Source organism: Plutella xylostella, chromosome 19 (genome assembly GCF_932276165.1).
Source record: "Plutella xylostella chromosome 19, ilPluXylo3.1, whole genome shotgun sequence".
NCBI classification, from domain to species: Eukaryota; Metazoa; Arthropoda; class Insecta; order Lepidoptera; family Plutellidae; genus Plutella; species Plutella xylostella.
Genome location: NC_063999.1, coordinates 638,083 through 663,784, shown reverse-complemented (window position 1 = coordinate 663,784; position 25,702 = coordinate 638,083). Strand labels below are relative to the sequence as shown.

Genomic DNA, 25,702 nt, shown 5'->3' with positions numbered 1-25,702 from the left:
GCCATTTGCAACTAGGGATGGTTTTTTTCATTTATTCGATTATGATTATGTAATAAATTTATTATTAAATTTATTCTCCTTTTGACGATCTGTCTATGTGAAATAATGGTTCATGATGAAAAGAACCCCTTTTCTTCACATTTTGATCCGCATATGTTACATAGTTTTCCACCTTTTTATTTTTTCTTTTACCTACTCTGTGTGTCATTTTGTGATCGAGCGAGTCCTGTGAAAAATATGTCAAAAATGGCGACCTTCCTTTTCATCAGCGTTTTGAGTTGATGAAGAGAAACTCAAACATCCGTGAGCGTTATTTGAAAGATCATTTATTATTGTTTACAACTCCTCAAAACGCATTCAAAGAAAGTGGCGCGAAGTATTGCTGATTTGTGAGTAAAATTAAACTATCACAAAATGGATGAGGAAGAAACCTTTGATTTGAACACCATTCACGAATATGAGCTGCAATCAAACGAGGACGGCTCTGTGAAGCTGCACGAAAACTGCCTCATTATATCCCACAACGAGAGTGAGTATTTAACTAGCGACATGATAATATATTGTATCTTCTATATTTACCCTGAGCAGTAAAGTTAACTAACCTATCGGCTTAGCATCTGACGCCCTGACGGTGACCTAAAAGAACGGTGTTATAAGTTTGACACATGTGTCTCTGTTTACCTTTGGCAGGTTTATGGAATAGGTAGAAGAACCAAACTCATAATTAGTTTTTTACTTAACTACCTTATATGATTATTATATCAATACATAATTTGTATTCTTATAAAAGGTCTCACTTCAATGATATCATAATCCTTTTTCAGCAAAAGAAGTTAAATATCTACCGCTTACTGAAGAAGTTTTGCAGGCCCTGGGACTAGCTTTGTGTAAGGAAACTATATTACTCTTTGAATAGAAATAGCCTTAGGACCTTATTATTGATTTAAGTACATATTACTAAATACACTCGCGAGCAACCAAATCGACTCAAGCCTTGACGGCGCAAACATACATTAATACAAGTAAAATTATGAATAGAAATAATAAAAATGATATGTCATTTAAAAGCTTAAGATGTCAGCTTTAATTTGATATCATTATTATTGAAATCCATTCATCATTTTTGAAATAAATGATGTCTGAACGCAATTGTAGGAAAAACGGGAATTTAGGAAAAAAGGGTATGGGTATCGTATTATACAAATTAAACAAAAAATGTTAAGATAAAAATTTATTTATTTAAATCAATACTTTGTATTGCCCCCTCTTGCCCTAATTACAGCCTGCAGCCTGTTTCTCATAGACCTTATCAACTTTTTGACAGTTTCCTGAGGAATGCCGTCCCACTCCTCTAATAAAGCTGTCTTCAGCTCGTCCACGCTTGCAGGGACTGGATTCCTGGCCCGAACTCTTCTTTTGAGCTCGTCCCATAAGTGTTCGATGGGATTCAGGTCAGGACTGAGCGCAGGCCAGTCCATCGTGCGCAATTCCTTCTCTCTCAGAAACTGCCGACTGACTCGTGCCGTGTGGCAGCGGGCATTGTCGTGCATTAGCACGAAGTCTTCACCGACAAATTCTGCATAGGGCACAACATGACCGAGTAGAATGTCGGTGATGTACCGATCAGCTGTTAACCCGCCTCCTCGGCCGCCTCCAGGCACGAAAACAAGTGCGGTTTTTCCCTCTAGAGAAATACCAGCCCACATCATGCAGGAACCGCCGCCATATGCTACTGTTTCAGCGAAACAACATTGGGCAAATCGTTCCCCCGGACGCCGGTAGACCCGGCCTCTCCTGTCACTGCCATGCAGACACACTCTGCACTCATCAGTAAACAGGACCGACCGCCATTGCGCAATGCTCCAATCGAGATGCTCTCGAGCAAACTGAAGACGCGCTTGTCGGTGGCCTGCAGTCAATTTGGGGCCTGATGCAGGTCTTTTTGGTGTCAAGTTGGCTTCCTTCAAGCGTCTTCTCACTGTCCACTCGCTGACAGCCACTTGTCGTACACGTCTCAGTTCTTGCTGCACATCAACGCCCGTAAGGTGTCGATTGCGCAGCGAGGTTGAGACAATGAAGCGGTCGTCTCTCTCTGAAGTGCAGCGGTGGCGGCCCGTTCTTGGTCTTCGATTGAAGGCACCAGTCTCTTGGAACCGTCTGTATACTCGGGATACAGCAGACTGGCTCAAGTGGAGCTGGGCAGCGACTGCTCGCTGACTTAACCCTTGTTGCAGCAAGGCAACAACTTGAGCAGCTTCTTCTGGTGTGGTATCCATGGGTTTGCGAAAACAAGGAATACAATGCAACGAGATGTGTACCGGTCAACTTGCAACAAGCGACTGATAAGGTACACCGGATGTGGAAAGGTTTTATAGCGGGATCAGGTAGCGCAAGGCGTGGATTCCTAATGAGGTAATTAACACTGACGGGCAATTAAAATGCGTCATTAAATCTGCGCTTAGTTTTTTTTTATGGTATTGATCTTAATTGAAAGCCTAATTCTTCAGCTTTCGAATGACATATCACTTTTATATTTACCATTTATCGTTTTAGGAAAATCAATGTATATGTGCGCCGTGAAGGCTTGAGTCGATTTGGTTGCTCGCGAGTGTAGTTATCAAAATAATAATTTTATTTTAATTATATTAATCACACATGTTAATATGATTATCTAACTACCTAATTTATGATGCAATTCAATGCATGAAAGGTTCCACATAAAAAATATATTCTTACATATAATGATGATAACAGAAGTGATAATTTCCAGTGCAAGATGAAGAGGATACAGAGCAACAGCCTCAAGCAGAGCAGCCTGAAGACACTCAGCTCACTGAAGCTACTGAAACATATGGTAAATATTTCATCATAAATATTGTAAAAAAATAGCTTTTAGTGATAAGACTGCCATTTTTGTACCTATGTGTTTGTATTATAAGCTTTGTAAATTATGTTCTTGTGTGTGAAGAATACAAAAAATAAAGACTATCCTATCTATCTAAACTATATTGTTGTCTTCTGTTGACACAAATAAATTATAACTAAGGTTATTGAAAGGGCGACCTGCAATAACTTGGATGAGATCCATTCCATGATTGTAAACTGCAAGCATAATTTATTTTCAGAAGAGTCTGTGAGGCCTGAAGGTGTGGAAATAACTATAGGTAATGTATTGATTATATTTTATTATTGTAGATCATATATTATAATACTTCTGTGTCCTGAAATGAAACAGTCAGCTTCATAAGTAGGTAGCTATACTTTTGTACCTGATCAAATCAACAAACTCAATGTTTTGAGTTTGACGTGGTACAAGTGTAATAAGTACTTATGAAGCTGACTATACTTTTCATAGTTTTTGTAACTGCCTCCTGAACAGAACAACATTCTGAACTTATCAATAGCAATATATCTAGAAAAATATAATATTTTATATATCTAAAATTTTTACTCGACTTTCAGAGGAAATGCCTTTAAAACCAGAAGAAGGGACTATAACTATTGGTAAGAAACAAATTAACATTATAATTATTTCTTTTCCGCTCGAGATTTGCATTTTTTCATGTGCTTACTAGCTCCGAGGTCTACTGAGGTTAGCCAGTACATTTTAACTTATGTATTACCAAGGAGCGAGTTACTCGAGGAGTTTCTTTCGCCATTTCTTTCCTCCTTATATGACAGGGCCTTTGTGAAATGGTGGTAGAGTAATATTATTACAATGGACAAATTATTGTAAAATTTTACGTCCAATAAAGTGATATTCTATTCTACCTGCAGTCAGTGTTGTAGTGCTCACAGCCTTACTTTGATTTTGTTCCAGTGTTCACAGATGACGAAGATGCTATGGAGCTGGACAGAACTATCACAGACTCAGAGAAAAACAATGGTGGAGGTGAGATGTTGAAGAATTTAATTTCATTTTAACTTCCGGATATCTGAAATAAAAAGTAGCCTTTGTATTATTCTGATGTGTGATATCACAAAAACACAATTTGTCAAAATAATGACAAATCCTGACAATGGGCACCGCACATACCTATATAATCGTAACGTAAAGGAATCGCCTCTTTTTCTTCTGTCAACTAGTAGAACACGAGCTCGCAAACGCCTGGTTGACAGAAGAAAAAAAGGTGATCCCTTTACGTCACACTTATACATGATGAGACCCTAAGACCGCACTATATACTCTTTCCACACACATTCAACTACCACAACCTATAACTAAAACACAAAGTTTCAGACAAAGACAACCTGTTCTGGTCAGTGCCGATGACGCACCGCCTGCTCGACCTATACGAAGAGAAGATGCATCTGTTCCACTCCCCGGACAAGAAACAACGGTCCGTGTGGAAGGAGATCTACGAAGCCATGAGCCAAGAGTACCCTGAGATCTTGCACTCGAATGAGTTTGGGTTAAGGAGCAAATTCGGAGGTCTCAAGAGGACTTATAAAGGAGCTGTCGAGTATCTCAATGATAATCTTCATACAACCAAGTGGCCGTTCTTTGAGGTGAGTGTGCTTAATGTAAGAATACATTTTGGAGGATGTTAGAATAAATCTAACCTACGTGTTTTGGTGTCTTTACAGCGCATGGAGAAAATAATGAATACGAGACGTAGGCTTGAGAACGGAGGTTCTAAAGCGGAAGGCAGGAAAAGTGGCTCAGGGGCTTCAGATGGTAAGAAACTAACCTAATAAATATTTTTTTGACGCCGCAATATTTGCTACTCTATAGAAACCTTGCCTGTCATGCGAATATTTACAAGGAACATTAAAAATATTCACGAATTTCCAAAAGTCGTAGAAAGAAAAGTTGTCCATAATGACGAACTAAGTCAGCGCTTTAATTTTCACTGCGTTCGCGAGCTCGCGTTCTACTGGTTGTCAGAAGAAAAAGAGGTGATCCCTTTACGTTACGCTTATAATTATGTGATCTTAAATGATAGCCCTTGTTGTATCGCCACCTTTTAATTTTTACCAAACACTGTAACCTATATTTTTTATAACTTTCATAATCTTTATACTCTGTCCATTATATTATTGGTTTTTTGACATTCGAAATCCCATACATATTTGATGACTGCAAAGGAAAACCAACTTTACTTACCAGACCTAAGGAAGCGTCAAAAATTCAATAACATAGTGGAAGCTCTATAGTTTAAATAAATATTTTTTAATTTTCATTTTTTCACCTATCCCACCCAGGCCAGCCATGGGAGCGTTCCTGGACCCCCCTCCTACTTCAAGTGTACGAGGAGTGCATGCAGAGCGACGCGGCGCTGGACTGGAGCGACATCCGCGCGCGCCTGGCGCAGGCCGAGCCGGGCCTGGCCCGAGTCAGCACCAGACAGGTAGGGCAAGACCCATAGGGTGTTCAATAGGCTGCCTATGCCAGCGTGATGGTGGGCCCTAACACAAGCAAGCTTAACGACTGCTGCCAAAACAGCAACAGGGACCCACGGCTTAACGTGCCGTCCGAAGCGTCCAGAAAAATGTTGGTTAGGTTATTTAAATTGTTGTTTAGGCTAGTATGAGGCGACATTATATGCAACACTGCTGTTATTTTCAAAGCTAATGTAGAAGGGGGCAGTCCGTTTTCACATAAATCGTTGTCATATCATATCATTAGCGCCATCTACCGAATACATTTAGTATTTTGTTTTTCATACCACGAGTTGTCACCGTAGAAAAAGGATTAGCCGCGCGTGGCCCGCGTCGGCACCAGACAGGTAGGGGAAGACCCACAGGCAGATAGATGGTGTTTAACCGGCTGGTATGAGGTTACATAGTATGCTACACCGGTGTTATTTTCACAGCCAATGTAGAAGAGGCAGGCAGATATAGGGTCTTCAACAGGCTAGTATGAGGCGACATTATAATATAAATATGCTACACCGATCTTATTTTCACAGCCAATGTAGAAGAGATGTCAGTTTTACAGAAATCTTCGTCATATCAGCTACCCGGTGAAATAAGTATCATCAGCGCCATCTACCAAAACATATAGTTCTTTGTTGTCTTGATCAGGAGTTGTCACTGTAGGGAATGGAGTAGTTGTCTGTCCCTGACTGCAAAGGAAAATACAGACGTATATAAAGTACAGTTGATAGATCACTCAGAGGCTCCTTTCATACACCCATGACCTGTCAGATATGTTATTATATAATTTATTTACCCATATCTCCATAAATTACAGATAAAGCAGAAGTTCCTGTACCTGATGCGCTCGTACGCTGCCATGGTGAAGACCGGCAGCCTGCCGCGCGGCGAGCTGCTCGACCTGCAGATATTCGAGGTTAGTGGTCTGAATATAGTGTCAGTCAACACCAGTGGTGGCGCAGACATGATGACCAATGAGTTCTTTTGTGAGTACAAATGTGCAGCGAAAAGCGGGTCGCTTGCGAGTCACCTCTGACTACCCTTCGGGGATAACAGTTGTGAGCATATGTATGTATGTAAACACCACTGGTTGTTATATATGTATGTACAGAGGGTTAAAATGGAAGAACAAAATCGTCACAATCTTGTTTCTGCTGATAGATACTTTGTAGGCGATTTGTGTTGACTTCTCTGTCCTGTCGCAACTTCTACATTCGACAGTGGCAACAAACTCAAAATCTTTACTCTATACCGGAACCAAAATAACAATACTCGTAAAACTTATCCTGTAAAACAGATGTTGTGTGAATTTACTGTAATGAAGAAGAATACTCTGTCTTATTTCATCCTCTCAACCTGTCCCCCAGAGCCTCCAGCGCATCTACTCGGCCGAGGAGCAGACCATAGAGCAGCAGGAGCAGGCGGCTCGCAGCGGGACGCGGGGGGGGAAGCTCGACGCAGTGCATATGCAGAAGCCCGGGGCTAGGGAGAAAGGTATGGGCTTTACTTAGCTCTATGGCTGTATCTATGATATGTATTGCTAACATATATCATGTCGGGGTCACCAATTAGACACAATCATTTAGGCTAGAGTAATTGTGACAACTCTGGTGTTGCAAGTTTGATAAACAAAGGTAGGTATTTCCACACGGTTGAGACCATAGAGCAGCAGGAGCTGGCGGCGCGCAGCGGGACGCGGGGGGGGTAAGCTAGATTGCAGTGCACATGCAGAAACCCGAGGCTAGGGAGAAAGGTATGCGCTTTTTATTTTGTTTTTATTGAAAATCCCCCTCTGAACACTTGGTCCGACTGCTTAGTCCGACTGATCGGACCAAGTGAACTTTTTTTTCCTATTGGTTCGATTAATGAATCGGACTATCATTACTACTTTGAAATTAGAACTTATGGTCCGCCTGATCGGACCAAGTAGTCGGAGTCGGACAGAAAGAACTAAAACTTTTAGAATAGAATAGAATAGAATAGTATAGAATAGTGAGACAACTTTTAAAAATCAAACAAAACTTTATTCGGAACTTTAGGTAACTTAGGAACTATAGGTTAAAAAACATAAACTAAAAACATTCTAAGCACAACAAAAAAGAGAACAACAGTGAGACTTTATTACATCATTAGCCTATAGCAGTCCACTGCTGGACGTAGGCCTCTCCCAAAGCACGCCACTGGATGCGATCTTTAGCTTTCCGCATCCAATCGTAACCAGCCGGTGTATCTAGCTGGAGGGCGACTACGTTTGCCTAGTCGCGGCCTTCACTCCAGAACACGTTTACCCCATCGGTCATCGGTTCTTCGACAGATGTGACCAGCCCACTGCCACTTAAGCTTACTAACTCGGTGAGCTATGTCGGTGACTTTAGTTCTCTGTCGGATTACTTCGTTCCGGATGCGATCTTTCAGAGAGACTCCAAGCATAGCTCTTTCAATCATAGCTCGCTGAGTGACCTTCAGTTTGTGAACCAGTCCCACTGTTAGTGTCCGCGTTTCAGCCCCATAGGTCATAACCGGTATGACACACTGATCAAAGACTTTCGTCTTGAGACTTTGTGGTATAGGCGACGAGAAGACGAAGTTTGTCAAATGCTGCCCAGCCTAACTGTATTCTTCTATTGACCTCTGATTGGAAGTTGTTTCTACCCAGCTGCAGAGTCTGTCCAAGGTAGACATATTGTTGAACAGCTTCTAGGGTCATGCCATCAACGGTTATTGGACACGGGAGAACGTGGCTATTATACATAACCTTATTAATCTTCACTTAAATAATGATCCTTTCCACGCCAAGCGTTCTAAAAAATATCCAACATGTCGGATCAATAGTTCACTTGATCCGATCGGTCGGACAAAGTGGACTCACTTTTCCTATTCATCCGATGATTCGAACCAATAGGAAAAAAAAGTTCACTTGGTCCGATCAGTCGGACTAAGCAGTCGGACCAAGTGTTCAGAGGGGAAAATCCAACAGCATTAGGTACATTGTATAAATTAATGCTAAGTACAAACAAAAACAGTAAGGCTAATAATAGGATTCACTGTTAGATTACTATAGTAAAATCGAAATCGAGATCGGAAAGATCACAAAAAGGCTTAAAAACGTATACTACGATTTACTTAGCTCTATGGCTCTAATGCCGCTCTATGCCGAGTTGCAGAAAGGAATTTTAATCTAATGTTGACATTCAATCTATGTTTGTCGCTATCTGTCCGTGTATTGTCTAAGCAAGGCAGCAATATATTTAAGGTCGACATTGGCTTTATGCAACTCAGCATATGCTTCAGCGAGTGACGTCACTGACGTGTTCGCGATAAGGTGCTCGCTTGTTTAGATCGAGTCATAAAAATCAAAACAACGTTATCAAGTCATAAAAAGTTTAATAAACAAATAATCAAGTGACAATTGTTTACATCAAGTGTTATCTTAGTGCATAGTGGCCTATTACTAGGATATCTTTGCAAAAGTGATCAGTGAATATATCATTACAATCATTTTTTGTGGGTGTATCCCGAAAACGAAAGTTGTTCTAACAGTTTGTGTACCCTGCATGCGCAATTAGTAAAATAATCACAAATAGTTGTCAGTGCCATCTGGGTTTCGTCAGAAAACGCAATTACAGTGCCGTCTAGCGCAATACACTTATTAAGTGTGGCTGGGTCTGTCTGTTTGCCGTGCGCGCATATCATAAAAATTGTACCTACGCAATGACTAAATGCGGAGGCTGCAGCAAACACATACCGCGGGGCGATGTGACTAAATGCGCGAAATGCTCCAAATGCGCTACTGTCTATCACCCGTACTGCCTAAAGGGGGGTGATCAAGATGCGCGCCCTGACACCTGGCTGTGCCCTGCGTGCGCCCCGGCGCCGGCAGCCGCGGAGACCATCCCCGCCTCCCCCCTAACACGGGCAGTGGCGAGCAGCCCGGAGGTGCCCGAGCTGGTCGTGGCTGAGGACCGGCTCAACTCCACGGCTAACGACACCACCGAGGAGTTCAAGGTGGAACTCGGGCTCGAGTTACATAACCCAGATATTAAGGTGGCCGGAGAATCTATTCAATTAGTAAGCGAGGCTAAAAATCTCGGCATCAATTTCGACTCTAACCTACGCTTTGAGAAACACATTTTAAATTTAGTATCAAGCTGTTTTTATAGATTAAAAGTTCTTTATCGTATAAGACCATACATAAAACTTGAAGTTCGTGAACAATTATGTGAAAGTTTAGTTCTATCTCAACTAAACTATGCAGACACCGTTTACGGCCCCTGTCTCTATGGCAAAACGCAACGTCTCCTTCAGCGTGTTCAAAATGCTTGCGCACGGTACTGCCACAATATCCCTGCACGATGTCACGTGACACCTTACATAAATAAGTCGAATATTTTAAAATTAGCAAGCCGTCGGCATCTCCACTTTGCTTGCCTCCTATATGGTATCATATAAATTCAAACATATATTAATACCACCACTGACATATATTTTCCAACTATGTCTTTCCTCTGGAGTTTTTCCTAAATGTTTAAAAAAAGCAGTGGTTGTGCCCATTTATAAATCTGGCGATAAAACAGAGGTGACGAATTACCGACCCATTTCTCTTTTACCAGCTGTGTCTAAAATATTAGAAAAAATCATAAACAACAGATTAATGCAATTTCTAAACAAAAACTCTTTTTTATCTAGAACACAATTTGGTTTTAGGCCTAAGTTATCAGCGGCCGATGCTGTCCATGAGTTAACTGACTACTTAGCTCAAAATCTGGATAAAGGTAATCAGACAATAGGGATATTCTTAGATCTTTCCAAAGCCTTCGATACAGTATCTATCCCGATTTTATTACATAAACTCGAAATGTTAGGTATAAGAGGTACCCAGCTGAAACTATTTGAAAATTATCTGACCGAGCGCACTCAGTGCGTGAAGATAGGCAACGTCGTCAGCTCTGATCAGGAAAATACCGGTTTTGGAGTTCCTCAAGGAAGTATTCTGGGCCCTACTTTATTTCTAATATATATAAACGATCTTTGCAACCTTAAACTAGAAAACGGCATTATTCTGTCGTACGCTGATGACACTGCTCTACTTTTTTCTGCTAACGCGGAAAACAAAAAACTAGTTTACGATTATGCACAAAGAGGTTTCAATATTGTTAACCGCTGGCTTCAGCATCACCTACTTACACTTAATGCCGAGAAAACAAACTTTATTGAATTTTCAAAACAAAAACCCAAATCACAATTAAAAATTCCAAACGTATACGCTCACTATTGTAAATCCCTGGGCTATCCCTGCACCTGTCCTACAATTACTAACACAAACAAAACTAAATATCTGGGTATTATCATCGACGAAACTCTATCATTCAAGCAACATATAGAAGCTCTAAGCAGCAGAGTTCGTAAATTAATATTTGTATGTCGCAGGAGGCGGCACCGGGTTATTCATTGTGGGCAGACAGTAGGGTAATCAAGAAACGAGGAACACAAAGTTAATCTTCACACTTTATTTTAATTTAACGGACACTGTACAAATCAAATGCTAGGCTATAATATTCACACACAGACACTTCACAAACTGGGTACGGAACGAGGGACAGTTCCAAGGTGCTTCGCGACTGGCGCTCCAACGAGAAGTGAGCTCCGCTGGGCGGCCGGTCGCCACCAAGACTCTGTCGAAACATGCCACGTGACGGGGCGGCGGCGCTGCTGTGCAGTCACGTGATCTGGTGACGCTGCTGTGCTGTCACGTGACACGTTTGACGTTCCGACCGGGACTTCCGTTTGACCGGATACGACACGGCCATTCTGCCTCTACACACGTCCTCGTGTGTTTACTCTGAAACAAACGAATTTCGCACAGTATTCGTTCGGTCATTCCTGACCTAAGTCAGTCATGATGACTACCAAATGTTTACAAATAAAGCAATTTTTCAAAATCTGGTCTTTTATTTGATACTATTTACAAGCTAAATGACAATATTCACTAAGATCTAATACACACCATTCATCATCATCATCATCATAATTTTATTAACATTGACTATTTACAACACCATTAACTTTCAGAATCATTAGGGAATCATTACCAATGCACGAAGAATCAAATACCACCAAATAATCAACAGCTCTACAAATCACATTATCTCAATGATCACATCAATAGCAACTTAGATGATAGTAAGTGTCCCATTCGTGGCCTAGAGCTACCCGAGCTCACCAACACGCGCATCCTCTCCAAGGATCGCAGAGTACAACCATTACTCTTTGGTCTCTACAAAGACCCGGCCTCCGCCAGAACCATCCGCCCATCGCGTACCCACGGTTTGCCCTCCGCAAGCAAATACCGACTTCTAACGAGCTACGACTACGGCATGGTCTCTGGTATAGCCGACCAACCGAACCGAGCACACCTTACTCCATCATCGCAGCATCAACATGCTCTACTTCCTCACGATCACTCTCCTCATTAGACATTTCGATTGGTATTTGACCCTCCGGCATTTTTCGCAACCTATCATGTGCGTACTTGTATGTTCTTTTACAATTCAACGATTTTAACACATACCGATCGCCTTCTAAAACCTCTATTATTCTAAACGGCCCTTTGAATTTCGGGTCCAACTTTGTTTGATTCCGCTCCTCATTTTCAATCAAAACAAAATCACCGATAGAGAACTTATTCAGTCTTGCCTTAGTTGAATCAAAACGTCTCTTATCATAGACTGCATTTTTCTCAATCCTTTCTGACGCCGATTGCCTAACTTCTTCGAGATCAATAGTATGCTCTACCTCATCTGCCATCAGATCTAGAGGACGAGCAACTTTGCCTATCATGAGTTCCAGGGGACTGGCTTTAGTGACTCTATTTACTGTGCAATTTATTGCCAATTGAACGTCTCCTAGCGCATCCTGTCATGACCTATCACCGCTCGACTCTACTGCTGTCAACATTGCCTTTAACACGCTCATTATCCTCTCTACTTGCCCGTTTGTAGAGTAGGACGTATTTCGTAAAAGCGTCTATGAGCACAAAAACATACTCTTTGGTGTCGTTTTTACCACTGAGCTTACCGGTAGCGTCGATGTGCACCGTGTGCCACGGGACTGTCACCTTAGGTATTGGGTGAAGTTCAGCCTGTACCTTGCCTGAATGTTTTTTGGCAACTTTGCATGTAACACAATTGTCAGTAAACTTCTTCACGTAGCGACACATACCTTCAAACCAATAATGGTCGTAGAGCTTTTCTAAGGTCTTCTCCCACCCTAGATGTATCAGCGATTCATGTACGTTGTTTATGACAGACCATCTCATCGCTCGGGGAACTATTGGTAAACATTTTGTCTTACCGTGTCGTTGCACCTTTCTGTAGAGAACACCAGAACGTATCTCATAAGTCTTGGCTAGATCCTCGCTCATCTCACCATCGTTGAGGTCTGCTATCAGCTTCACAATCTCTCCATCGCGCTGTTGCTCTGCATAGAGCCAGTTTTCAGAAAGCTCGGTTAAGTTAACCATCTTCTGGGCGCATTTGACTACCGGTTCCTTTGATTGAGGTGTAAGATGATTTCTAGAGAAGAAATCTACGTGTGCCATTTGCTTACCTGCTCGATACACCACATCAAAGTCGTAAGACTGAAGGAAAGCCCACCACCTGTGAACTCTAGGTGTCAGATCAATTTTGTTCCGTGATGATTTGAGCGAATTACAGTCGGTCACCACTACAAACCTCCTTCCGTGTAGGTATTGCCGGAAATGTTTGATAGCATTTACGACAGCGAGCGTTTCCAATTCATAAGAATGGTATCGGGACTCCGCCGGCGTAGTGCGCTTGCTAAAATATGCTACTGGTCTTCGCTTACCATCCACGATTTGCAGTAAAATCGCTCCATAACCCTCGGCACTAGCGTCGGTGTGAAGTTCCACTGGATGCTCTGGGTCAAAGATCATCAGGACAGGTTCCGTGGTAAGAGTCTCTATAATTGTCTGTCGAGCTTCTTCGTGTTTGTCTGTCCATGCAAACTGTGTCTTACCTGATGTCAAGATATGTAGAGGGGCCATGATGCGAGAGAAATTCGGCACGAACTGTCTAAAGTAGGAGGCTAGACCTATAAATTGCCTCACCTGTGTGACTGACTGGGGTGGAGGCAGTGCAGATAACGACTCTATCTTACGTTTGTTCGGCCTTATCTCACCCGCTTCGATCTCATAGCCTAAATACTCTATCCGGGTTTTAAGAAAAGAGCATTTCTTCAAGTTTAATGAAAACCCTGCCTTTGTAAGTACATCTAATACTGTTTTCAGCCGCTCTATACCTTGCTCTACATTTTCTGATATTATCAGGACGTCATCAACGTAAACAATCACGTACGAGTAAGCAAGCTCTCCTAGAGCATTTATGATAGCTCTCTGAAAAACTGAAATTGCATTACGCAAGCCAAAGGGCATGGTAAGGAATTCATATTGGCCTTCAGCCGTTACAAAAGCGGTCCGTTCGATGGATTTATCGTCCTTGACAGGAATTAAATGGAAGCCACTTGCGCAATCTAGCTTTGTAAAGTAATAAGCACCATGAAGCCTAGAAATCTGGTCTACAATCAAGGGAAGTGGATAATTATCGGGGACAGTGTTGCTATTCAACTCACGATAATCAATGCACATACGATCAGCTCCGTCTTGTTTCTTTACTAAGAGCGCAGGACTCGCAAACGGTGAACAACTGGGCCTAATTATGTTTGCACGCAACAACTCTTCTACTCTATCACGCATAATTTTACGTTCTTCCGGTGATAAACGATACGGACGACGCTGCACGGTACGATTGGGGTCAATTAATTTAATTTCTAGCTGTCCCGTTGTAACGCGGGTGGTTGGAAAACCAACGATAAAAAAATCAGCAAAAGGTTCCAACGCTCTATGCAACTCGCAAAGTTTATCATCGGGGATGTCTGTATTGATGTTTTTTAGGTCGTAGGCCGGGGCACTAGCTACTGAATCACACTTATTTACCACACATAACCTTGTCAGAGTAAAATCCTTTGCAGTCATGTTAACTGAGTAACCGTTGCTCAAAATTTCTCTACCTAGCATGATATCGCTTCGTAGGTACACATCAGGCAAAACGTGAAATAAGATCTCCATCCTGAATCCATTAATTTCTACCTCACTCAATATTTGCAAGCTACTAACAACATTATTATTTCCTATGCCTATCAGTGTCACTGCATTATTGATTCGTTTTCCACTAAACTTATTAGCAATCTTTTCTTTAATAAGCGAACACTCTGCACCAGAGTCATAATGAAAAACAAAATGCTCACCAAGATGTTTTAGCTCTCCGGTTGGGGGCTCGACCACACAAAGGTCGACTCGTCGCTCTGGCCTGGGGGTAGACGCGGGGGCTGGGCAGCGCGTCGCGATGTGGCCCGGTTCGCCACACTTGAAGCAGATGATAGCTCGGCTGCTGGCTGGCTGTTGCTGGTGGCTAGCTTGGGATGACGCTGGGGCTGGCTGCTTCTTAGGATACAATCCTTTGAGACGACAATCTGCTTGTTTGTGTCCGAGTTTTCCACACAAAAAGCACTTCACTGTTGTCGGTTGTGAAAACTTTTGTCGTTTCGCGTTGTCCATTACAGGCTTGCTTGCTTCAGTCACGGTAGGGGATTTCCGCTTCAGGTATGAAAAGGCCTGCAGTTCTTTTTGCAACTCACTGCGAGTGGAAATTTCTGTTGTGAATGCGAGACGATTCAAACGGTTGTCGAATTGTGCAAGATGGGAAAGCACAACCGACACTGCAACTTGTTCAATACTCGCATTTTTCCAGCGGCTCATGAGTGCGGTGATTTGGCGGGTCGCGTAGGCACCGTAGGTCTCTTTTTCCAGCGGTTTATCATTACTGAGGTTAATGAGGGTAGCCGCATTTGTTTCTACGCACACAAATCTTGATGTGAAGAGCTCTTTGAAATCAGCCCATGTCATACCTGGGTACGTTATTTGAGACAGCCAGGTTGACGCTGCTCCTTTGAGGGCCTTGCTCAAGGTCATGATGAGCTGTCCGCCTTCTATAGGGTTTCCGGTGAAGCACAGGTCTGCCGTCGCGCACCAGGATCTTGCATCCACGTCGGGCTTGTCAGGGTCGAACTTGGGTAGGTTCACTGCACTGTTCACACTAGGGGTCTTTAGCGCTTGAATTAGTGCGCGCATTTGCAAATTTTGCATTTCAAAAAGTCCACGCCATTGTTCATCACTATTGTTTTCACCACGATTCCTCTCGTTTTCTTGATTTGATCCCACTTCTGATGTCGCAGGAGGCGGCACCGGGTTATTCATTGTGGGCAGACAGTAGGGTAATCAAGAAACGAGGAACACAAAGTTAATCTTCACACTTTATTTTAATTTAACGGACACTGTACAAATCAAATGCTAGGCTATAATATTCACACACAGACACTTCACAAACTGGGTACGGAACGAGGGACAGTTCCAAGGTGCTTCGCGACTGGCGCTCCAACGAGAAGTGAGCTCCGCTGGGCGGCCGGTCGCCACCAAGACTCTGTCGAAACATGCCACGTGACGGGGCGGCGGCGCTGCTGTGCAGTCACGTGATCTGGTGACGCTGCTGTGCTGTCACGTGACACGTTTGACGTTCCGACCGGGACTTCCGTTTGACCGGATACGACATGTATTTAAAAAGCTTCGTTTTATATCAGATTCCAAAATTATCAGGCAAGTCTACTTTGCGCTGTGCCAATCAGTATTAACATACTGTATCACTTCGTGGGGTGGCTCGGCTAAAACCTTATTATTGAGAATCGAAAGAGCTCAAAGAGCAGTTCTTAAAGTCTCAACATTTCGCCCTTTCCGTTATCCGACGAAACTTCTATATGAATCATGCAAAGTACTAACAGTCCGCCAGTTATTTATTTCAAGTATAGTTTTAAAACAGCACACGGCACTTCCCTACAGCCCAGAATTAACAAACAAAAGGAGAGTAGATAAAGTTTGCACAATAAAAACAACCAAACATGCGTTAACATCTAGGTTTTACTTGTTCTTGGGACCAATCCTTTACAATAGGTTAAATGCTAAATTAGTCCTCTACCCGTTAACTTACACCAAGTGTAAGAACGTTCTCCAGAAATCTCTACAAGAGATGTCCTACGAAGATACAGAGAACTTATTAACTATTGTCAAGTGAGAATTGTTACCGTTAATTTAACTTATTATTATTAGTGTATAACTAAACAATACTTTTAACTTATATAATTACCTACACCTAACATAAATTGCCTTGTTTATAATAAATCTAACATAAAACATTTAGAAAGTAAGATTACTTAATATTTTCTGTTCTAAGATTATTTAATTTAGATTCTAAAATTGTTTAATTTAGAGCTTTTCCATCTGAAATACAGGAAAAACTCTGTTATTTCCTAGTTCAGATCAGCATTTTAAACTACCTTTAGCATTAAGAGTTGACCTATTATTGTAAATCACATTTAGCATTAAGTATTTTCTGAATAAATATTCTATTCTATTCTATTCTATCATACAAAAAAGGGTGCCTGAATATTTGTATAACAAGTTACGGTGGTCACGTGACTTCAACTCTCACCGCACCAGGGCGTCCTCGTACTTGCTCCTGACTCCACAGCACAAGTCTGCAGCATTCATGGGCTCGTTCTCCTTCAACTCCACTCATTGTTGGAATAGGTTGGATCCTAGTCTGCGCGACCTGAAAACCGTGCAATCATTTAAGACTAAGCTCAAAAAATCATTGCTAGCAAAACAAAAGTCTGATTGATAACGGTCGTCCGAGTTTCTCATGTCATATACCTACAAATAATTTCATTTTCAAATATCAATATTTATAATTATTATTTTTTAATTATTTTTTTGTTTTTGTTAATCATAGTTGTTTTTATGTCTCCTGGTACACGCCATGTTGTTTAGTTTTATTATATATCATACAGTAGGTACTTATGTATATTATACACTCGCACTAGGCCACCGTGGTGGACTAGGCCTAAACCCTTCCTTCATTGGAAGGAGAACCGTGCCCCAGCAATGGGGAAGTGATAGGTTGTGATCAGTGGCGGCTGGTGCCTCAGATACCCGGTAGTGCACTTTATGGGTTTAGTAAATTTTGGAAGAAAAATAGATTAGGTACCTATTACAATTGGAAGTAAAATAAATTATAAGTATATTTTACCTTATTTATATTTTAAATCCATTCTGCGTGCCTTTTTTGACGCGAAATTGCTTCTCCGCCGAAACGAAAACAACACACGGAAAGCAAAATAAAGCATTTAGTCTCTCACATCCACATAACCATTTCTTTTTATTGTACATTTCACTTTTGGAAATTCAGGTATAAGTTAATTTTTTGTTTTGCACTCCTGTTTTAAGATGAGAAAAGGCCGAGGCGGCCCAGCAGATTTAATGTCCAGTCTATTTTGAAATGTCCTATTGCTTTTTATGAAGTCCATATTGTATTTTGCACTCATTTTCACTCACACACACACATACACATACACACTCACGAAATATTTACTACTTTCTTAGTTAATAAGTAATTAGAGTAACAAATTAATTACGTATTCGCGCGCGAAAGGTGAAACTGCGACAATGACATGAGAAGTGCATCGTTCGTAGGTCACGCCACCGGTCAAGGCCACCGCCCGCGCATCCCGAGATTCCCGAGGCGTCATTCGTATGATTTCGGCAATTTCCGGTCGCGTGCGGCGCACGAATTTATCCTAAGCCCCATCCACACGCTTGTTGTTTGTCACAAACACGGCAAACAGCAAACAAAGTCCCAAACACCAACCACAATCACCGAACACAAACAGCCATCCACATGCTCGGCGAACGCTCATAACATTATGATGATTATGGGTTACTATTATGGGGGCGATCAACTGACATCTTTAAAGTTTTCCGTATTCAAAAAAAATGTATTCGAGCCATAGTTGGTATAAGGAACGATGAATCCTGTAAACCTTTCTTCAAATCCTTAAAAGTACTAACAATATTTTCTATGTACATAAAAGAAGTATGCGTATTTGTTAGAGAACACATGGACTTGTTTAAAAAGCAATCAGACACAAATGAGAGGTCACGCAGAGATCCATATAAACTAACATTACCGAAGATTAGGGTAGATGTATATAAACATAATGCTTATGTAATGTGTATTAGGATATATAATAAACTGCCAATTGAGTACAAAAGCTTGCCTTATAAAAAATTCAAATGCGAATTAACAAAGTGGCTTTTAAATAAATGTTTTTATTCTCTAGACGAGTATATGATGGCATGACATTAATTTATTTGACATTTAATTATTATTTAGTATAAATTTTAACATAATACTATTTAAATGTGGCATGTGATGTGACTGATAAAAGTTTAATTAGGTATTTATAATGTAAGTTATGTATTAATTTAATGTAATTTTATCTAATAATTTATAATAAAATGTAATTTATTGCACGCTTTGAGAGTGGTAATACCACTTATTGTAATTTGCAAGCCTTACCAGGCAGAATATGTAGGAACCAAATTAATGTAAAACAACTAATATTGTAAACCCATATTCAGCAAATAAATATTTCTATTCTATTCTATTCTAACATTCCGAACCGGCAAACACGGCGGACGACGAGCTATTACTTTCGGGTTGACATATTTTTATTATACAATAAATTAAAGCAAGAGAAAGAAAAAAGGAAAATAAGAAGAAAGCAAAGACGATGGTGGAATAATAATAATAATAATAAAAAAAAACTGACTTCTTCTTTTTAATTATTATTTTATTTTATAGTTTTTAGTTTATTTGCAATAATTTTTAATCAAAAGTAAGATGCAAATGATACCAAAAAGTCCTACTAATGAATACGAATCATTCAAGCCTAAACACGAGGTAGTTGCTATATACCGTTGAGGAGTTCCCTTGACTGCCTTCCGTTTCCATCATCAGATCAGCTCAAGGTCACCATCATATTTTTTTGTTACAAGAACTATATTTATGTTTTTAATTTCATTAGAATCGGTTAATATGTGTCCAAAATGGAAATTCATACCCTGTTTTTACCCCTTTACCCACCCTTAGGGGTGAGATAAAATTCTGAAAAAAAAATGGGACCACCTGGGAGCTCAACCCAATACAAAAAAAAAAGAATTTTCAAAATCGGTTCATAAACGGCGGAGTAATCGGTGAACATACATAAAAAAAAATGCGCGCCAACGAAAAAGTGTAGCAAGTTGATACGTCCGCCTCCCGCAATGCTAGCGCGCATACTGATCGTTGCCAGACGTGTGGATACGTAGCGAACTGTTTGCCGAACATCCTTTGATCTGGCAAGAAAAACCGACACCGATGCCGAACACTGGCGAACACAAACACAAACAGGCAAACAACGACAAACACCCATCCACACGTCAGTGTTTGCTGTTTGCTGTTTGCTGTTTGCCATTGTTCGCCGAGCGTGTGGATGGGGTACTAGAACTGCATACAGTTTGTACTGAGCATCTTCCGTCTCACGCGCCGGGCGATTTCCATCCTGTTTCATACTATGTGTAGGAGCTCGCTCCGTGCGACAATCCGAGCGCACGAGGCCGTTTTTGTTCAAGCAAAAATAAGATCTAATTCTTTCGCAGTAGAAATCAAAATAGGCCAGCTCGATTTAATTTAACTCGTAACGTTCGAATGATTTATGTAATTTCTGTTTAGGGTAGGTATTACGGTTGTTATGGTACGTTTACACGCTTGCCAAGCCTTCGCAAGCGGCAAACAGCCCCAAGCCTCCACAAATCTCGTTTGGCGTTTGAAAGGAGTTTACACGCTTGGAAACGCGTCAGTCTGCAAGATAGATCCAAGCATGGCGGACACCGAACTTGTGACGGCTATTGCATAAGTTGAGCGAGACGAATCCATGCATCTGCTTGTTTCTTCTTATCTTTGTGATTTGCATCTTTGGGATTCCAGATGCAGGATTCCATCTGGTAATGCTCGAGGAAAGAAAGACAGTCGTCATTTGACCAGCTACTCATTTTTTATTTTGTCCGTACAAGCACAAAATAAATCTAGTACCAGAAGGTAGGCTCCCTACGAGACACCAAAACGGCCCACTCGCTAATTCGCACTTGCGTACACGGAAGCGTGCGGGCTAGAGCGGAAACGTGTACTCGCCGCGAGATCACAATGCCCACTGAACGCGGACCAACGTGTAAATGCGTCGCAAGCGCTTGCCGCAAACGCCCTTTGATCTGCGTCAAAAAACCGACACTCGACTGGATCGGAAGGAAGCGCCTACAAACTCACGCAAGCCAAGCCAAACGCCCTCTTTACACGCTTGTGATTGTTGGGGCTTGCGAAGGCTTGGCAAGCGTGTAAACGTACCATTATATTGGTATGTTTGTGAAGTTTTCTTTAGACGTACCTAGTACCTACCTAGTCTAGTATGGTATAGGAAGAAGGAAGGTACATATTTAGAAGGTTTTTAAATGGTAGTGCGTTGCACGGGCGCACTTAAGGTGCAGCCGCCACTGGTTGTGATGATATACAGTTAAAGTAGGTGTATCTACTTACAACAGTGTTATTCGCGACGTGCAGACAGAATTTTCAAACAACATCCCTCCATGTTTGTGTAATTACCTACTACATAGTAGTGGTTCGTTATGTTCGCAGCATACATTCTGGAATAAATGTACACAAGGTCAAAAAAGAATAAAACCACCGTGTCTAAATAAATTCCATGAAGGTAAATATTTAAATAACATGTAAGTATTTATTATGAAATATATGACTACTTACCTCATACACATAACTTCTTATTACTTATAATTTATTAAAGTTTAACATTTCACATTTTTCACAGCGTATTTCATACTTTATTCAATCTGTAATTTAGCACGTAGTAGTGAGTGTGCAGCGCGGCAGCGTCGCGTGATCTGTACCTGAAAGCCGCGTGCCCGGGGACAGGGAACTGAAATCACGAACCGGTTTGAACTGGAATGTACCTGCAAACCTCGGGTTCACAATGGCAGCCGTGGTGTACGCTCACTATCAGAACATGCATAGGTACACACACATATCCTAACTAATATTATAAATGCGAAAGTAACTGTGTCTGTCTGTCTGTCTGTCTGTCTGTCTGTCTGTCTGTCTGTCTGTTACTCTTTCACGCCAAAACTACTGAACGGATTTGAATGAAATTTGGTATACATATGGTCTAGACCCTGAGAAAGAACATAGGCTACTTTTTATCCCGGAATTCCCACGGGAAAACTTTTTAAGGCGAAGCGAAGCTCGCGGGAACAGCTAGTAATAAATATACTTAATGTATTTATTAGGTCAGTGGCATCACAGGGGAAGCGGCTGAAAATCAGCGCGGTAGTAGGTATAAACCCCTATCACCGCATAAGCTGAGCCGCCGTCCGTTTCGGTGCTTGGCAACACACACCTACGTTTTGTTTTTGTTTCCTTTGTAGTTGTACAGTCCAACTGAAAAGTCTTTATCATTGTAATTAAAAGTTAGGATCCACTTCCGTTTTCAGGACCTTGTACTGTACCTACCTTGTTTTTATTTTTATTTTTTGTGTACTTTTAACTTTTTTTTTTGTTTGTATTTGGTGTGTGTTTGCAGTGCACTGAATAAACGTTTTCTTTCTTTCTTTCTTTCTTTCATATGTATAATGTATATCGTTAACATATTTATCATGTCGGGGTCACCAATTAGTTAAAAGGATTTGGGCAAGAGTACCTAATGGAGACAACTCTCTGGAGTTTGAAGTAATACTATAATACGCTCTTATATTGCTACACTTTTGTACACTAAAGATTCCCGTGATTTTCGTAATGTTTTTTTTCTTGGTCCAAATCGAAGGTTAGAGATAGCGATAGATCTATCGCATTGTTCGCACTCTCACTGAACCTTTCTCCCTACCCATTAACCCAACCTGCCTCAACAATAACTACCTCCCACACTCCCTGCCCCCGCAGCATGGCCCAAGGCGCACACGGAGCTACTCCTAGACCTGTACACCGAGCATCGGCCGCGCCTGCAGCACGAGCCGGCTAGCGCGGTGTACCAGGACATCGCCACCAGTCTGAGGGCTACACTGCCTGGCAGCGGGGCTATCGACGGACCCGCTTGTGAGGCCAAGGTATGTAGATAGATGAAATATTATATCCTCTTTATTTGGCTAAGATTTGCCGTGATAAATGAAAAACAAAAAAGTTATGACTATTAAAAAAGTAAAAGTTTATAGTTCGAATTCTTGTCACTAGGTGGCAGCACTATCTATGCAAACTCCTCCTTCACTGTGTGTTCTGCCGTAAACGTGTGCTTTATGTTAAATAAACGAAATAACAGAAATCTCAAGTTTTTATTCAAGAATCCCATAAAACCTTAATAGGTTATGGGCCCAGGAAGCTCTGAAACTTAGAGAACAGAAGAAAACGGCTAAGAAAACGAAGATAATTGTAAATATCAACCGGCTAACCTCAAATATGGCCATGGCGTCGTCGCGTGTAATGAGTGTGGAAAAATTTGATGGAACCAACTTTAGACAATGGAAATTTCAAGTTAAGTGCGCCTTAAAAGCTAATGGAATAGATATTTCAATACCTAAACCAGCAACGAACGAAAGTGACTGGTTAAAAAAGGATGGCATGGCAATGTACATCTTAACCTCGTCGATGGATCTCAAGCAAATCACGCTAATAGAAAACTGTGAAACTGCTCAAGAAATTATGATGAAACTTGAATCAATATATGAACAGAAAAGTGAATTAAATAAAATGCTGATTCATGAAAGGTTTTACCAGTACAAAATGTCTGTAAGTGACAGTGTAGCTGAACACATCTCAAAGGTAGAAAACTTGGCTCAACAGCTGAAAGACAGTGGTGAGAGTGTTAGTGACTTGGCCATCATAACAAAAATATTGGGAACATTGCCTACCAAGTATAGATCATTGCGACAAGCATGGATGTCTTTAGATCCAAAGCAACAGACGCTCATAAATTTGACTGCTCGTCTGTTGGATGAGGAAGCCAGTATTACATGTGAAGAAGAACAGGAAACAGCCCTTCTGGTTGCAAATACAAAACAGAAGAATCAGAAAGAGGCCAGTGCTAGTACTTCGACTCAAAACAAAACCACCAAGCATCGATTTGAGTGTTACAACTGTGGGAAGCGAGGTCATTTCTCCAGAGAATGTCGTGCTCCAAGGAGAGGCACCAAGAAACCAACCAGTGATAATACAATGTTGGCATTTAATGTAGAAACCAACTTAAGTGAAGTTGAAGAGAATACTTGGATCTTGGACAGCGGTGCATCTGCTCATATGACTTTTAGAAAGGATTTTTTTGAAGAGCTTGTCCAATGCAATCAAAAATCATTAACATTAGGAAACAAGCAGTCTGTCGAAGTCAGGGGTATAGGAAAAGTTATGATAAAAAGATTGGTCAATGGACAGTGGGAGCACAGCATGCTGCAGGGTGTATTGTATGTGCCTAGCTTAAGAAGAAACCTATTTTCTGAAGGTGTGATAGTTCGCAGAGGGTACACTATCATCAAGAAGCACCCCAATGCTTTAATATATAAAGAAAAAGAAGTAGTGATGAGTGCAAAAATTACAGAAAACAACTTGTATAAGTTACAAATAGAAACAGTGATACCGGACTCTTGTAACATAGTTCAAAGTGCTCACAGTGACATTAAAAAGTGGCATGAAAGACTTGGACATATTAACCTGAAGCAATTACTGAATATGAGTGCCCAAAATGTTATTGAAGGTTTGAACATTGACAATAGTGAAAGTGATTTTGTCTGTGAAGCATGTGCATATGGAAAACAAAGTCGGCTTCCATTTCAAAAATCCATACGAGGAGAACTACAGCCTGGAGACTTAGTATACAGTGATGTCTGCGGTCCTATGAGTCACACGTCAGTTCAAGGTCTGAGATACTTTGTATTATTCAAAGATGCAGCTACAAGTTACAGGCATGTATATTTTATGAAAAATAAAAGTGATGTATTAGAGTACTTTAAGAAATATAACGCTATTATCAAGAACAAGTTTGCCCATTGTGTAAAGATACTTCACACAGACAATGGAGGAGAGTATGTGAATAAAGCGTACAAGGAATATGTGGAGAAAGAAGGCATATTTCATGAGTTCACAGCACCATACACACCTGAACAAAATGGTCGTGCAGAGAGGGAGCTGCGAACAATAGTGGAGAGTGCCCGCTCCATGTTGTATGCAAGAAATGTCCCGTTGAACTTATGGGCTGAAGCTGTAAACTGTGCAGTTTACATATTGAACAGGACGTCTTCAAGCCAAACTCCAAATAAGACACCTTATGAACTATGGAACGGAGTGAAACCACTTCTAGGTCATGTGAAGGTATTTGGCAGCATTGGTTATGTTCATGTTCCAGATCAGCTGAGAACTAAGCTGGACAAGAAGAGTGAGAAAATGATACTAGTAGGGTATGATAATACCAATTACAGAATGTACAACATGAGTACCAAACAGATTAAAGTGTCAAGAAATGTCATATTTGATGAAAATGAACATCTGCAAATGAAGAAAAATATGGCACAGATATGTATAAGTGATGAAGAAAACATAAATGATGGAAATAGCCAAGAATTGGCAGAGATAAGTGTGGAAGACAGCACACTGGTGGATAGCTTATCAATAGAAAATGAAGATAGTATGCTGAGTTGTAACAGTGATGATGTTACCTATGAGCCATCTCAAGAAATAGAAGATACAGAGCCGTGTCATGTAAATTTGAGACCACGAAGAAATAGACAACTTGAGGCAAATATTGTCGAGTTATCATTGCCACAGACATATCAAGAGGCAATGGAAAGTCCACAGAAGGAAGAATGGTCCGAGGCCATAAAGGAAGAACTAATGGCATTAGAAGAAAATGAAACTTGGTCCAAGGTTGAAAACTCGGGTCAGCGAACCCTCACTACTAAGTGGGTATTTGCCATCAAGAAAGATGAGAACGGTCAAGTTTCTCGTTATAAAGCTCGTCTGTGTGCACGAGGCTTTAGTCAAATAAAAGGGGTTGATTATGAAGAGATATTTTCGCCAACCACCAGGTATGATTCTATAAGAATTATTCTTTCTATTGCAGCAAAGTATAACTTAGAAATTCAACAATTTGATGTTAAGACAGCATTTCTTAATGGTTACCTTGAAGAAGAAATTTATATAAGTATACCTGAGGGTTTGCACATAAATAGTAAATATGTATTAAGATTACATAAGTCATTGTATGGTTTAAAACAGGC

At 41.0% G+C, this 25,702-nt stretch overlaps 1 protein-coding gene and 2 long non-coding RNA genes across 5 annotated transcripts in view; 1 reads left to right on the top strand and 2 right to left on the bottom strand.

Annotated features, from left to right (window-relative positions):
• Window positions 1–214: 214 nt before the first annotated feature.
• Window positions 215–25,702, top strand: part of LOC105384034 — a 37,065-nt gene continuing 11,577 nt past the window's right edge. For 2 of the 3 annotated variants that reach the window (XM_048627915.1, XM_048627914.1), the window contains exons 1-12: window positions 215–529; window positions 825–887; window positions 2,771–2,854; window positions 3,126–3,164; window positions 3,463–3,504; window positions 3,821–3,892; window positions 4,235–4,509; window positions 4,588–4,678; window positions 5,206–5,351; window positions 6,197–6,295; window positions 6,747–6,873; window positions 22,386–22,549. In XM_048627915.1, the coding sequence (XP_048483872.1) occupies window positions 415–529; window positions 825–887; window positions 2,771–2,854; window positions 3,126–3,164; window positions 3,463–3,504; window positions 3,821–3,892; window positions 4,235–4,509; window positions 4,588–4,678; window positions 5,206–5,351; window positions 6,197–6,295; window positions 6,747–6,873; window positions 22,386–22,549 (1,317 nt within the window). In that variant the 5' untranslated portion in view covers window positions 215–414. The remainder of the gene's footprint in view (window positions 530–824; window positions 888–2,770; window positions 2,855–3,125; window positions 3,165–3,462; window positions 3,505–3,820; window positions 3,893–4,234; window positions 4,510–4,587; window positions 4,679–5,205; window positions 5,352–6,196; window positions 6,296–6,746; window positions 6,874–22,385; window positions 22,550–25,702) is intronic. The other variant, XM_048627916.1, reaches the window with a different exon arrangement.
• Window positions 10,867–15,222, bottom strand: LOC119693138. Its single transcript, XR_007267392.1, has 2 exons — window positions 14,701–15,222; window positions 10,867–11,218 (listed from the first exon to the last, which is right to left on the bottom strand). It is a non-coding gene; the product is annotated as an uncharacterized LOC119693138 (long non-coding RNA).
• LOC119691151 lies at window positions 16,931–21,339 on the bottom strand. Its single transcript, XR_007267391.1, has 3 exons — window positions 21,198–21,339; window positions 20,973–21,079; window positions 16,931–17,114 (listed from the first exon to the last, which is right to left on the bottom strand). It is a non-coding gene; the product is annotated as an uncharacterized LOC119691151 (long non-coding RNA).